This window comes from Stegastes partitus, unplaced genomic scaffold (assembly GCF_000690725.1).
Source record: "Stegastes partitus isolate 25-593 unplaced genomic scaffold, Stegastes_partitus-1.0.2 Scaffold82, whole genome shotgun sequence".
Taxonomy (NCBI): Eukaryota; Metazoa; Chordata; class Actinopteri; family Pomacentridae; genus Stegastes; species Stegastes partitus.
The window spans coordinates 351,428-366,218 of NW_007577813.1; the positions used below are offsets into that span (position 1 = coordinate 351,428).

The window sequence follows — 14,791 nt, forward strand, 5'->3', positions numbered from 1 at the left end:
AAAACCCCTAAAATACTTTGCATCTGCCGGGAGATCCTGAACTTGAGAAGCAAACTGACTCATTGACTCGATCTCTCAAATTTAATATCTGTCCTCCTGGCTCTGCCTCCTATCCCTCATCCCCTCTTGTTTACGAGGGCGCGGTGACGATCGCACATACAAAGCAGACGGAGGCTGGAAATCATTTCTTACAGGCTTGTGCAAAGCAGCGCATTTAACAGAGAAAAACAAGAGAATCATTACCACTGATTTGGCCTCTTGATTGGACTGTTAAGCAACAATCTATACTCGAGCCCACGAACATTTGCTCTTGCTCTCTTAATCCAAACAATCTGATCGGGTTTAAAACAACGAGGATTTTAAACATTTACACAGACTCTACCTCTACATGTGGTGTCCTAAATAATCAGATAAACCAGCGACGACTATTTCTATGAACAGCGGCGACACCTTCGGTACAAAGAACGCATTATCCCGGTGATTCCCCCGGTAGAGGCTTTGCAAAGGGCAAAATATGAGCGATCTCTATCTAAAAGTCACACGTCTGGTTTTTTGTTCACCACTCAGGACCTTTGCTAACCCACTTGAGCGCAGTCGTCACACATCCATATTAACAGACTTGTGCATTATCATACTTCACATGTTTGACCTTCCCAAAGCTCAGCAGGGAACTCCATTACTCCATCCTTGCCCTGTGGTTCTCCAGCTCCCCCTTTTTCCTCATTTCCACCTCCGATGTGTCTTTCTTGGTGAGTTCTTGCCCAATGGCGTGTGAGCGGTAATTTGTCATGTCCCTCTAAGCGTAACCAAGACCGAGATGGCAGAGGGCCCTAGGGCACCAGCCACTGCGCTACCTGAACCACCGACGCTTGCGCTTACATAATGGCAGGTTCTGAGAATGTGCAGGGGGATGGAAGGAAGCCGTACACAACCGGGGGAATACGAGAGAGAAAAAAGCTCACGGAGATCCGGCAACCAAAGGAGGAGGGGAGAAGAGCTACATTAATCATGACAATACCTTGAGAAGACAACCTCCATTACATCAGTGGAGGAAGACAGCCTCTAGGAGAGGAGAAGGCAGCAGTCAACGCCACAGAATACGCCAGGCTGATATTGCTTCGGGGGGCTTAAGAAGGAAGGGCTTTGGCTTCCTGTGCAGGCAGTCCAGCATACTTCCCATGAAATCGCCCATGGCACGCACACACCACATTCAAAACTGCAGCCTTTGACTAGATGAGCTCCTTGGAGAGACGCTTTCGTCATAGAAAAGCTTGAACTTTGCCCAAAAATGTGAAATTTACTGTAACACTAACCGAGCATGGGAAAAAGACTTGAGATGGGCTATTTAAAAACTTGTAAATGCCATTCCACATTGTTCATTTGGGAGTCACGTCTTAATAGAGTAAGCTCTTTAATCACGCCGGTAATTTCCCCAACATGTCACAAGCGTTTTGCCCGAGACGGGTTTACACGTATTATGCATAGTGAAACCGGACCGGGGCCCCGATACACAAGGAGATTGCGTTGACAGCGACATCGCGGCTATCACTCGACACCTTGCATCTGAGCTGTGAACAAAACGCCTTTGCGAGACGATGAGCACGAAAAACCAATTACGCAAGGGAGGACATAAAAGGGGAAAATGCAAATCGAACGATAAAAGCCCCTCGTGTGGGCAAAAGGGAGCGTGGCCGGTCCCTGCTACGCTGCAGAAAGTCTAGAGAGCTCTGCTGTGAGGTGATAAAATAAAGGTGGTGGGGTGGTGGGGTGGGTACCACATTTATAATAGCCTGCAATATCTTCACACATCAAGAGCATCACACATCACAGCGTCACACATCTGCACTCACCGGCTGTATGTTAACCGCCTTTTGCTCTTCTCTCCTCCCTCCTTTCATCCATTCCCACTATAATCTATTTATTTATTTATCTCGCTCCCCACAGAACAACACCAGCATCAGCACTTAAGATCTCATCGGTTACAAGGAGACGGGTCACACACGTCATACTTTAGTGTGTCTGCAGAAAACTGGAGAATTTCTCATCTTGCCGTATCCCACGAGGAGTTGTGAGATTGTAGCGCTGAAGGTCGACACCAGCATCACGCCGGAGGTAATGTGGTGTGCTGTCGTCCTCCGTCCTCTCATTTTAAAGAAAAGGGGTCTCTTAGGGGTAGTTTATGGGGAAAAACAACGGAGGCTGGAGAAGAGCACCGGGTCGAATTAAACAAACAGATCAATGGCGAAACAAATCAATTGCTACCAACCTATCTACACGTAACGACTACACATCACTGTGGCCATTTCCTGGTCCTTACGCTGGAGTTGGGAGAGAGGCAAAACAATTTCCCCACAGCTGGCTGTTTTTTTTGTTGATGTGCCCATGCAGCAAAAATAATAGCAGCGCACATCTGCGCTCACGAGGATATCAGGTCTATTAGGCCTGCCTGATTTCTCTCCGCCCCGCTCTCATTTTGTCCTCTTTGTCATTCATGAATCAAGGCCGTCCTGGCCACTCCCTCCTCTGGTCGACGTCCTCCACAGAGACGACAGGAAAGACAGGCAAAGACAGGGGAGCAGCTGTGAGTTTTTAGCCGCCTGCTGACTGACGCCTGATGAAGATGACGCTCCAGGGAGGGTCGGTTTTGGCATGGCGGGGTACAACTTGCTCCTCTGGCCTTTTGACCAGCACGGACACGAGCACGGCCTCGTCCAAGTCCGACGAGCTCATCTGGTCGTAATGATAGCAGCTATTTCTTTTGTCTTAATTAGATTATCCTTCCCAGTTGTGCGGCGGCGCGGCTACGATTGGAAATCTTATCTAGACTTTGCATCTCGGCCAGTTCTTATCTTTTCACAGCAGCAGTATTGCATTATGATTATTGAGAAGTGCAATGCAGGAATGGGATGGATTAGATTTTGTTAGCTTACAATGCAGAGCAACAATGGGATTCCCAGCACAGACTAATGTCTGAAAAGACAAATGTCAGTCTCTACTGCCAAGCTGTCTGAGCAACAAATTGCTTTTTGGAAGCCTTCATGCAGTCACATTATGCGGAGTAAAGAACTTTGCCATTTTTCATTCAATTAAAATCTGGAATTGTGGACATGTTTGTCTAGAATTACGACCATGTACTCAAAAAACTTCACCAGACAGAAAATATTCACAAGTGTTTACGATGCACTGGACTAGCTGGAGGTAATGAGTGGTCTACAACAAGGTGAACAACGATAAAATTAAACAGAAAAATGTGTCTACTTCTTAGAGGGAAGGTCATTTTGATAAAAACTGTTAACATAAAGGTCACAGAATAATTTAAAGTACAGTAGCTTAGACAGTTTCTGAGTTTTAGCTAAAATTTGCACAAATTAAATTCACTTCCATGAGGTAGGATGTTTGTAAAAGTTTGTTTTTGCATAGTAGCTGGTTAAATAGTTCTCCGATTACTTAATCTGATTACCACGAAGAAGCTTTCTTCTGGGATTTTTTTGATTATTTAGGGTAAGTCTGCCACGATTTGTTGGCATAATACATGACAACACTGAAAATGCATCAATATAACTATTTTAAACCGTGTTTTTCTCTAAAATGCCTCAGTTTGTTACCTGCCACGTCACGACATCAGACGTTTTTGACTCCAGTCATTGGTCAGGTAATGATCAAAAAACTGTTCTTATTTCCATTTTTTTTTTTTTTTTACAAGTATGAAATGGTGACTGAGACACAGCCCAATAAGACGATGTGTTAACCACCGGTCACTTTCAAGCTATGCAGCTAAATCCTCTGGCAAACTCACCAACCCTCATGAGTTAAAATGAATGGCTGTGCTGTGAAGTTGGCTATATTTTCATTGCATTTAACGCCACGACCAAAGACAGAGAACGACTACACAGTAAGTAGAAAAGGAGTTGTTCTAGCTCGTCCATTCTTGTTGAATATCCACCCTGTTTGTGTTGCACTTTCATTCAGTCCACTGACCTTACCTCTATGACATTTACCAGTTTAACCCTACAGTCTGATATGTTGGTCCAAATCTTTGTTTCTCCATCCTACTGTGCTGCACAGTACAACAAAATCGTGTAAATCGGGGTGATGACTTTGTTATTACAAAGCAAAACGTCTTATCTTGAAAAGGGTTATCTTCTAAGACGCAGTTTTACCTCAAGTCATTTTGATCAATACACACGTGTTAATTATGTATAAGATTAACTTTATTTTCAATTTTTAATGTTGCACTCTCTTTAACTACAGCATAAATGTTAGATAACCCATACAGAAATCATTTTTGATCTTTTTATTTTTTAATCCAGCTGCCTTTATGTCAGCCAGACAGATGAAGATGCATTTTTCACTTCTGGTTAGATATTATGTTACTGTATTAGATGATGGTGTACATAATTTATCAGATATCTGGGCTGGAATATTGAAAATTATTGATATCTATGGCGGGCTTCTTCTCTCAGAAGAATTATTATATTATTATTATTATAAAAAATGCTCCTTGTTTTTTGTTTGAATGAATGGATAACTTTTCATAAGACTCTAACGTTAAAAGTTAAAAAAAAGGATATATATGTATATTCTTGTTAAAACAAAATTAAAAGGCTAAAGAAAATCAAAAGAGAATTTTGTACTGTCAAAATGTTCCATCAACATACCTCAAAACTTTAAGTTTTTTTCTAGAATGATGCCCTTGCTAATCTTTAAATAGCATTGAAATCATATGGCTGGTTGGAGATAATTAAAAGATGTGGTTCTGAGGTATACTTATGTAATATTTGGACAGTAAATGATGCGGTTCTGTTTTTTTTTTTTTTTTAAATAGAATATACATACACAAACTTTTTACTGTTAACATGAAAATCATTGTACAATAAATTACAAATACTAGATAAGAAGCCCCCCATGGACACGAATAATTTTTGATATTCTAGCCTGCTAATGTTAGATTTCTGATAAATGGACACTATTATCTGAAACAGCAACACTATAGCTAAGCAGCAGCGCAAAAAAAAAAAGTATTGACTTTATGTAAAGCTAGTACAGTTATGCTCCACTAGCTTGTTAGCTTACATGCTTCACGGATGTCAGCTATGCTTCATTGGTGAGTTGAGATTATTTCTGTCAGGAATTGAAGTATCAATGATAATAAAGTTGTAGTAGAGGTATAACGTCTAACTAGCTGTTTTAGCTTGCATTAGCTAGCTAGCTTGAATTTTTCACCCGTGTAGGCTAAGCATCCCTGGTTATTTGAGATTATTTTTATGCCATAAAGGTAAATAGCAATGATAATAAAGTTGTAGTAAAGTTATAACTTCTACATAGCTGGATTTATGTTAAGCTACCAACATTATGCTACATTAGCGGGCACTAGCTAGCTAGCTTGAATTCTTCCTTAGGGTCAACTTAGCATCCCTGGATTTAGATCACGTTTAGGCGAGGAATTTGAATATTAAAGATAACATTTTTGTTTTTTAATAGAACAAAGTTATAACCATTGCTCTGGACTCATTAACTCGAAATTTCCTAGCAATAGTCAGACTGTATTCTAAAAAAAACTAAAATAATTTCCATAGGCTAATATTGTTCTGTTGCCTAATAGTCACGTTGCAGCTAAAGTCAGTTAAGCTAGTAGCACGTTTGTATTGACCAATATTACTTGTGAGGGAAGACTCCTCCTTTACATTTAGTTTTCTAATAACAAAGTTGTAGTCTGGCTTCTATGTGTATCATTTACATTTAAAAATAACTGTGGTTTTAACGCGTCTTCGCCCGGGTTAACCGAACACCGAGCTTAACGACGGTTACACTGAAGAAGGCGGTTGTCGTGACGGGAGGAGGTGACGGTGGTACAGTAACGGTCGGGAAGCTGGCTGTGGAAGTTGTGAGGCAGAAAACACACACACACACACACACACCGGCGAGGAGAGAGAGAGAGAGAGAGAGAGAGAGAGAGAGAGCGAGTCGAGCCAGAGAGAGGAGGAGAAAGCGAGAGAGAGAGGGGGGAGAGAGGGAGGCAGGCTCCGGTTGTTTCTCGCAGGCTCCGGCCGAGCCTGTGTGGTCTCTCTACACTGTTGCTAAGGAAATGGATGTGTTGAATGGATCGGCGGTCCGGGCTGAATTGTCCTCCTCGCCCCCTCAGCAGCCTGCCGTCTCCCACCGTGTGACTGTGTGTGTTTACAGGAATCACTGCGAACAACGTCAGCGGCGGCAGCAGCTCTGCACCAGCCGGGGTAAGGGATTATTCCAACATCGCATTTTTTTATTTTTTGTTGTTGTTGTTCCCTCACCGGATCGCAAAAACAAACATTTAGACTTGTGGTTTGTTTAGATGACAGAGAAGTCCGAGAAAAATGATAAGAAAAAAAAAAAGGAGCATAAAGTTTAATTCTAGCGGCTGGTTGAATATTTTTATCCTGAAATAACGCAGTGGAAGTGTTTCAAAGGCAGTGAGATAAACAGCACAGGAATCAAAGTGCTATAATATACAGTATATTAGTGGGAGGAGGGCACTGCAGCTTTAAGTCCACATAGCTATTGAGCATTGCAAATACCACAAACTCATTTCTCCCTCTCCAGTAACAGCTCTATGGGGCTCCGGAGAAGGCAAAGGGAGAAGGCAGCATGTAGGAAACGCTCACATGCACAACAAGCACCCGGTGTGTTTGCTTACCTGTAGTCAGCCAGAACAAGCTCTTACTGCTCGTGCCTGACACTGTCCTTTGTTTCCAGCCAGAGAAGAAAAAAAAAAACCACAGTGCATGTGTGAGGTGAATAAGATGAGAAAGAAGAAGGGAGCCCAAGGAGACCCACTCAGTTCAATTTCTCATTTTCGTCTCTCTCCTCCAGTCCAGTGGAGCCGCGGCTGAGGAGCTGAGGAGCTGAGGAGCCGAGGAGCCGAGGAGCCGAGGAGCTTGGGGGGTTTGACTGGCAGCTGGTACGCCACCAAGGGAGGGGAGAGAGGCGGCTGGGCAGTGGGGTCGACGAGCCCGGCTGGCGCTGGGTGAATGCTGCCTGGAGAGGACAACGGCTGAGGAGGCGGCAGCAGCAGCAGCATCGACTTGAAAAGGAGCATGGCATCCACGGGCATGCAGATATTTGGATTTGTCCTGGCGCTGCTGGGCATCATGGGTGCCATGGTGGCCACTCTGCTGCCCAACTGGAAGGTCAGTGCAGATGTGGGCTCCAACATCATCACAGCAATCTCCCAGATGCAGGGACTGTGGATGGACTGCACATGGTACAGCACGGGCATGTTCAGCTGCACACTCAAGTATTCGGTGCTTTCTTTACCTGCGTACTTGCAGACTGCTCGCACCACCATGGTGCTGTGCTGCGTGCTGGCTGCCATGGGCCTCTGCCTTGCATCCCTGGGACTAAAATGCACTCGCTGGGGAGGTGGACGGCGCTCTAAGCGGCATGCTGCGATTGCTAGTGGTGGCTGCTTTGTCGCTGCAGGCTTTCTGTGTCTGGTGCCTGCTTCTTGGTTTACCAACGAGGTCATCACCAACTTCCTGGACTCCAGCGTGCCCGAGAGCAATAAGTTTGAGCCTGGGGGTGCAGTGTACGTGGCCTTCGTTTCAGCAGGTTTTCTCTTTGTGGGAGGGTCCATCTTCTGTATGTCCTGCTCGGGGAAGAGGCATGGCCCCCAGGACCTGGTCCTGCTCCCTCCACCCGACAAATTGCTGCTCCAGCAGCAGCAGCAACAGCTGCTTCAGCAGCAGCAGGAGCTCCAGCACCAGTACTGCTCTCTCTCCCCATTAGACAATAAGACTGGCTATAGCCTGCAGGACTATGTGTAATAAAACAGCGCTGTGTACGCTACGGCTAAAGGAAGACGAGCCTGAGGGGAAACCATCACAGCTTATCCTACACACTAGGCTCCACTCCAGATGGAGGTGGAGAAAAAATGAGAGAGGAGGGCAACAACTTTGAATTCATTTTCCCTTCTCCTCTATCTTGCTCTTCTCCCTTTTTTCTGTTTTGCAAGCACAAGCAGTGGAGGTATTCCCTGAGCAGCGCCTTGGAACAAACAGTGTGAATGTGTAAGGAGAGCCAGGATAAGGTGCTGCAGAATCGAAGGAAGCCGCTAACCAAATGCAGACATCCTTCATCAGTAAATCACAGAAAGAGTTCCCCGGGGAATGGATTAAGCAAATAAGGAAGCCTACCGTGTAGATTTTTTTTTTTTCCTCACCAAAGGTTGGAATTGAAAGAGAAAAGCAATCATTTAGCTGCTATTTACAATCGTTCGGTACACTCCCATTTGACAAAATAGGCAATATAACGCCCGAGAGCAGTAGGTGAAAACGTTTTCATAGCAAGCCACTGTAGTTTTTCGTATACTTATCCACTAGAATGCTACGTGGAATTGATTGAAATAAATGGTCATATTTTTGTTAGCTACTAGAATGATGTTGATATTTTGCCTCTAAAGCATGCTGTGTGGAGCCTGTCTGTGTATTAATACAGCGGAATGCCTGGTAGAAGACTGAGACATAGCCACACAATGCCTGTGCCTGAAAAGCTGTAGAAACATTACCCTGCTGTAACTGTTCAAAGAGGACTGTCAGGAGGAGGAGATGTGGGCTGCTGGGCTGGATTTAAGAAAGAAAATGCAGACAAACAGATGCCTGCGTCTCTCCCAGCAGGTGGAAATACGAGAGAGATGGAGAGAAATTGGCAGGAAGAGATTCATTGCTTCAGTAGAGTGGACTATCTGATACGCTGTTCTCACATTTCCATCCAAACAAAACAAAACAAAAAAAAAACAACAACCTTCCAGTAAGTAGCAGCTACTCGTCCTGATCCATTCCAGACATGCACTCCCACCCACCCAACCACCCACTTCCACATGTGTGTCTCCATGTACACAGTAAACACTCAGACACGCCGGCTTTTTTGCATGTGCTTTTCTCTCCTGTCATCCGCCTCCACACTGCCATGGAAACGGTATTCAGCATTCAAATGTCTTTATTGTCTGGAGGTATGTGCATGTCAGTCAGCGAAGTTGTTTGAGGGAGGAGGCATCTTTTTCTCTCGCCATAAGCTTTAATCAGAGCCTCTGCTCACACTACTTTCACTAATCCCCTTTATTAGCCGGTGACATGAGGCAGCACGCCTGGTCTGAGGTTTAGGAGAATGCTCTTCTCTGGTGTTTACGCCATGCAAGTAGCCTCGCAGGGGTGAACAGATGTTTAATGGTGCAGTGGCGAGGATGCAAAAAAAAAAAGGAGAAGCTTCTTGAGTCATGGTTGACTGGATGTCTGTGTGGCAGGCAGCTAAAAAAGGTTTGACTCATTCTCCATATGTGACTTGTTTTCCAAGTGCGTCAGCAGTGCGCATATGCTACCAGTCCGCACCTGCAGAAGGTCTCGGTGTCTTAAATTGCATCCACTTGACTGTGTCACCGTTCCTTTTTTTACCTACCCGTCACTCTCTTCTTTTTTTACTCAATCCCCCCCTGTCCTGCTTGTGTCACATGTCACACCGATGTGGTTCCTGACAGGAGAACGCTGATGCATGTTGAATGCGTGTCCTGCCGACGCGCACCGGGCGCACGAAAACAAAACTCCCTCCTACTCATATGTCACGGCTGTGCTTTCAGGGCTGTTTTGCGGAGTGTATTGCCTCTTCTTTTCTGAGGGGAAGGATATGGGAGGAGTATTGTTTTTGTGCTTGAGACAGGCCTTGGCAGTGATCTATAGAACCGCACATTCTCTCCTTCTCTCTCATAAACATGCAGCTTCCTGGGGGAGAGCAGATGGCTAAGCCCAGCTCGCCACCTGCAGGCTGCTGCCGGCACACCACGGGCATCTCTGTGGGCACCGCTGCTGGCCCTGGCAGCCCTGTAGGGCCAGGTTTCCACCCCACCCAGACTTAGCCATCTTGCCCAGCTCAGACTTCAGCCGACAGAACTGGCCTCCTGACAAAAAACTCACTGCCCAGGCACCATAACCAATGCAATAAACAAAGTAAAGAATGTGCCATGTCATCTACTAATACTGACACGTTATGTGTTCTGAGAATGTGCCAAATCGTCTCATGATGACAGGTTTTAATAATATCTGGAGTTCTTTGTGTTTATTTTTTTATTGCGTTGTTTGTACATGAATTATACATTAGCAAAATGTTTTATGGATTTGTGATTTGTTCTGCCAGACTAAGTCTCAAGTCAACTAGATACTTGTGTACAGTCCAGTGCAGCTTTCGAGGGTTATTTTAAATCCTCTTTATTCCTCATTTCCCAAAGCACAGCAAGACTTCACTGCGTATGAGGTTTTCATAAAGGAAGACATGAGTGTGGTATTTTGTAAATGAAAAAAAAATGGATTTGTTTCAGGAATTACGGTCCATTGTAAGTCTGTGACAACTGTACACAAGTGTCTAGGCTTTTAAGGTTGTTTGTTTTCACTGAGGGATCAGGATTCCTTCAGATTGTTTCAATATAAGATACAATACCATGTTCATACCATATCTTCTTTATAAGAAGACTACTCAGTGCACCTTTCCTTGCGTTACTTTATTCGACAGCAGTTTGGTTCAAATGGCTGAGCATTCCAAGCTCTCCGGACCGGTACAAACACATAACACAACTGGCACTCTGGAAAAAAAATAAAAAATAAAAAGGGAACGATTTCTGTCTGAGAGGATTCAGCAGGGAATTAGGAGCTAGAGATTTCTCTTTTTTGTGGCTGTGCAGCTTGATCATCAGCACGCAATTTCATTAGCTTATAAATTGCCAGAGTGCAAAGTGACTAGGTCCTAAAAGTCTAAAGAGTAACTACTCTCCTGCATATTACTGTACCAAGACATTGATTTATCATTTTGATAACTGCAGCTTATTTTTGTGGATGCTTTAGCACTTCTTACTTTGCCAGAGCATATTTGTGATGAACAGTTCACAAGTTCTGATACAGTTGTCTCAATGTGCTTGTGCAAGTAGTTCTATTTTTTACCAATAAAACTATTTTGTGAAAGCAGCGTGCCCGCTGTATGTTGCGTGCTTTTATGTGTGGATGATAAGGATCAAGATAGCGTTCACGTTTCTGCCAAATGTACAGATTGCCAAATGGTACAGGCTGTTCTGATTGCAGGCAGGCAGGCTGCTCATACACGGCACCCACGAACATAGCAGCATCAGACCAACCGAAATAGACATCCATGAAACATTACTGAGCGCAAATGGATTTTGAAATAAAGGGATTTGTCTAATACCGTTCCCAAGCTCTCCCAGTTATTCCTTGTTGGGATAATGAAACAATAACGAGACCCCCGGGAGAGTTGAGGGAATGGGAGTTATCTGAGTTGGGCAGTTTATCAGACACATAGTAATGAGTTTACTGACAACATGTAAACCAGCTGCTGCTGCTGTGCACCAAGACTGGCTTAGAAACAAATGACCATTTAGAAATAATTAATCCATCCATCCATTATCTATACACAGTTTAATCCTCATTAGGGTCATGGGGGGCTGGAGTCTATCCCAGCTGACTCAGGGTGAAGGCAGGTTCACCTGGACAGGTCACCAGTCTATCACAGGGCTACACTAACCAAGCACACTCACATTCACACCTACGGACAATCTAGAATCACCAGTTAACCACAACATGTTTCTGGACTGTGGGAGGAAGCCGGAGAACCTGGAGAGAACAACTGTACGGGGAGAACATGCAAACTCCACGCAGAAAGATCCTGGTGTCCTTACCAGGACGTGAACCAGCGACCTTCTAGCTGAGACCAACGGTGCAAACCAGTGCTCCACCTTGCAGCCCATAATTAATAATGACCACAAAAACTAAAATAAAAAAGAGAACAGCTACAGTAAGATGGTAGGTTTGACCGACATTTACATCACGATCAAACTGCTGCAATTTATCACTAAACACTAGACCAATGAATGAGCATATATATAATTTATACTGTGTGTATGTAGCAGATCTGGAAGCTGCGAACATGCTGGTTGGTAAATGTCAAGAAACTGCATCCTGATCATTTGGAATAATCCATTCCTGGCTATACCCTCATTATTCTGCAGAATGTTGCAGGAAGTTGGAGTGTTTTCCAGCTGGCACAACTTGGACCAACATAAGGAGATACACAACCATTCCCGTTCACTCACAGCCAATTTACAATCACCAATTAACCGACCACGCTCGTCTTTGGACTGTGGGAGGAAGCACCTGGAGAAAACCCACGCAGTCAAAGAGAGAACACGCAAACCCTACACGGAAAGGCAGCAGGTGATTAGCAGGTAGAAACCCAGAACCTTCTTCATCTGAGGCAACATCGACTACAACCGCCCTAATTTAGCAGTGGCTCCATTAAACAATCCGTCCTCCACCAGAGAACGCTGAGCAGTAGAGGTGAAATGATTGGCTCGTTAATGGATTAGCTGATTGGCAGAAAGACAATGGCATGGGGAGGGGGGGTCGACTAATTATCCGCCTGGCCGCTTATCGGATTCTGGAGTCGACATTTTTCTGATTATCGTTATTTTTAAAAACTTCTTTGGCTCTGATGCAGCCGTCTCTTTCCATCTAGTCTTCACTTGTTGGTCCCATGATGTCCCGCCTACAGCACTTGGTTACACGTCGCCGGTAATCACCCATCAACACTGAAGCATCGCTGTTAAAAAGTACTCTTTTGTCGAAATACATGTGAAACGCTAATGACCAACGACGTATCAGCCATGCTTTGTGTTGGGGTTTGTGTTTTTCTAAATTTTGAGACTAAGATTTTCATTTAAACTGCAATGTGTATATATATCTTGTCCAAATATCCGTCATCAGTCTCCTTGATTACTAGTAACTGATGTCGGAATCGGCACTGAAAAAATAATAAAGGTCAACCCCTCAACAAAAGTTTTTTTTAAAAGCAAAAATGCCAAATATTCCATTTTCCCGGCTAATTATTGTTGGCAATTTGCTACTTTTATTTGTCTGGTATGATTATAACTAGGCATTTTTTTTTCGGTTGGATGAAAGAAAAGAAACTTACTCAATTTGAAAGATTAACCAAGTAAATAATTAGCAAATTAATTGATACTGACGGATGTTTTTTAAGCTGTAGAAAGTTCTGCACAGTGTATTTCTTAGTCTTTAATAATGACATTTAAGTGATTTATATCAAGATATTATACATTTATGTAAAGAAATACATATAGGCTGCAACTATCCTCAATTTCTTTTTTGCTCTCATCCAGTCAGACTAATTAGCAGATTAATATCCCACAACAAGAATATCAAGCAAATGTTGAAATCTCATCCTGGCAATATTTTCTGTTCAACTGTTCTTTCTGCCAAAATATGCTTCCAAATTTTCCTGAAAGACACAATAGCAAAAGGCGACATGTTGAAAGAAGGGCATAAAAACTTAAACCACAAGTTCTGCTCTGAAATATCAAAGCGTGCAAAACTTCCTGCACGAAAATGTCTTTAGCCTAAAGGAGAGCTTGTTTCAAATCGGAATGCTGCACAGTACGCTCTGCGGCTTTAATATCTGTGTCATATAGCCTATACACTTCAGACGGAGCGCTTATTAAATTAGTTAGAATCTGGGCTCTCATTACAGCTGATTGGAGCCCCGTCCATGCAGAGTGAGTGAGAATATGCTTTCCTGAAACAAACATGGATTATTCAAGGCTCCCTCTCTCTCTCTTCCTCTCTCATTCTCCCACTCCTCTTGGTTATGCAACAAGAGTGCAGATCAAATAACTATTCCTCTCGTGGGGAAAACGCTAATAAGATCTGTTCCTCTGTGTATTTAACCTACATTTTCCATCAAAGGCTCGCACCCTGAGCTGCCGCTATGACAGATCTGGAATCTTCAGATGAGGGGAGGTGAGCGCTTGTCGATTCCAGGCAAGGGGTTAATCATGCGTCAGCCTTTTCTTTGAACTCCTCTGCCTCGTCAAATTCACGCGTTTATTTCGCTGACCTTCCTGACCAGCAAAAAAAAACCTCCTCGAAAGATCACTGAAGAAAAGGAAGTAAATGGGGGAAGACAATGAGGCGACACAAGGGAGTTAAGGCACTCCACCAGTCGGGCCGGCTAGACGGATATGAGAGCATGTTAAGGAACTGTCATCGCTCACCAAAACTCCATTAGCCATCGCCACATTTGCTCAGAATACAGCGAGCGGCCCCGATTGCTCCGGCGTGTCACCGTGCTTAATGTGCGGCTCTTCGTTTCGGACGGGCCGTTATGCTCATGGAGGTTCATGCTGGAGATATAATGCGGTCATCAACGCGCACGGGGGGAGAATGACCTTCCTTTGTTGGAGCCGCTCTCCTCCGGTCCCAGCGCTCATGCGAGGCTGGGGAATAATAGCAACGACCTTGGCTGCGCCGTAAACTGCTGAGAAAGGCAGTAAAAGCTACGGAGATGACAAAAGGGAGCGCTTGTAGGAAAACAATACACTCTGACAGTTCAAAAGGAGGCCCTTTAATATTTCAGCTTTGAGCACGAGGCGGAGACGTGTGGCGGGGAAGGGTTCGGTAAGCTGAAGGTGAGGGAGGCTAAACGCTCCGAAGGGGTGTGGACGCATCACTTTTTTCTGCAGTCTTTTGATTACAAGTATCGTATCGCAGACGAGTGTTGACAGATTAATGAAAAGCTAAGGCAGCTGCTCGGGTAGGAATCTCTCAGTTAAACTAGTTAATAACTAACAATTACATATACTTTTTCTGCTTGGACCAGTAAACATCTGATCAAAGCTCCCGCCTAAATCCCTCTAAAAAGCCTAAAATTAAGTCATGAAACCAAAAGGTGTGAAATTTAAATTGGAGCC

At 44.1% G+C, this 14,791-nt stretch overlaps 2 protein-coding genes across 4 annotated transcripts in view; one reads left to right on the forward strand and one right to left on the reverse strand.

Annotated features, from left to right (window-relative positions):
- Window positions 1–14,791, reverse strand: part of tfb1m (transcription factor B1, mitochondrial) — a 31,464-nt gene that overhangs the window by 7,362 nt on the left and 9,311 nt on the right. The gene's annotated exons all lie outside the window — the stretch shown is intronic.
- Window positions 7,074–9,837, forward strand: LOC103353747 (claudin-20). Its single transcript, XM_008276868.1, has one exon. The coding sequence runs from the start codon at window positions 7,074–7,076 to the stop codon at window positions 7,800–7,802; it is 729 nt and encodes a 242-aa protein (XP_008275090.1). The 3' UTR covers window positions 7,803–9,837.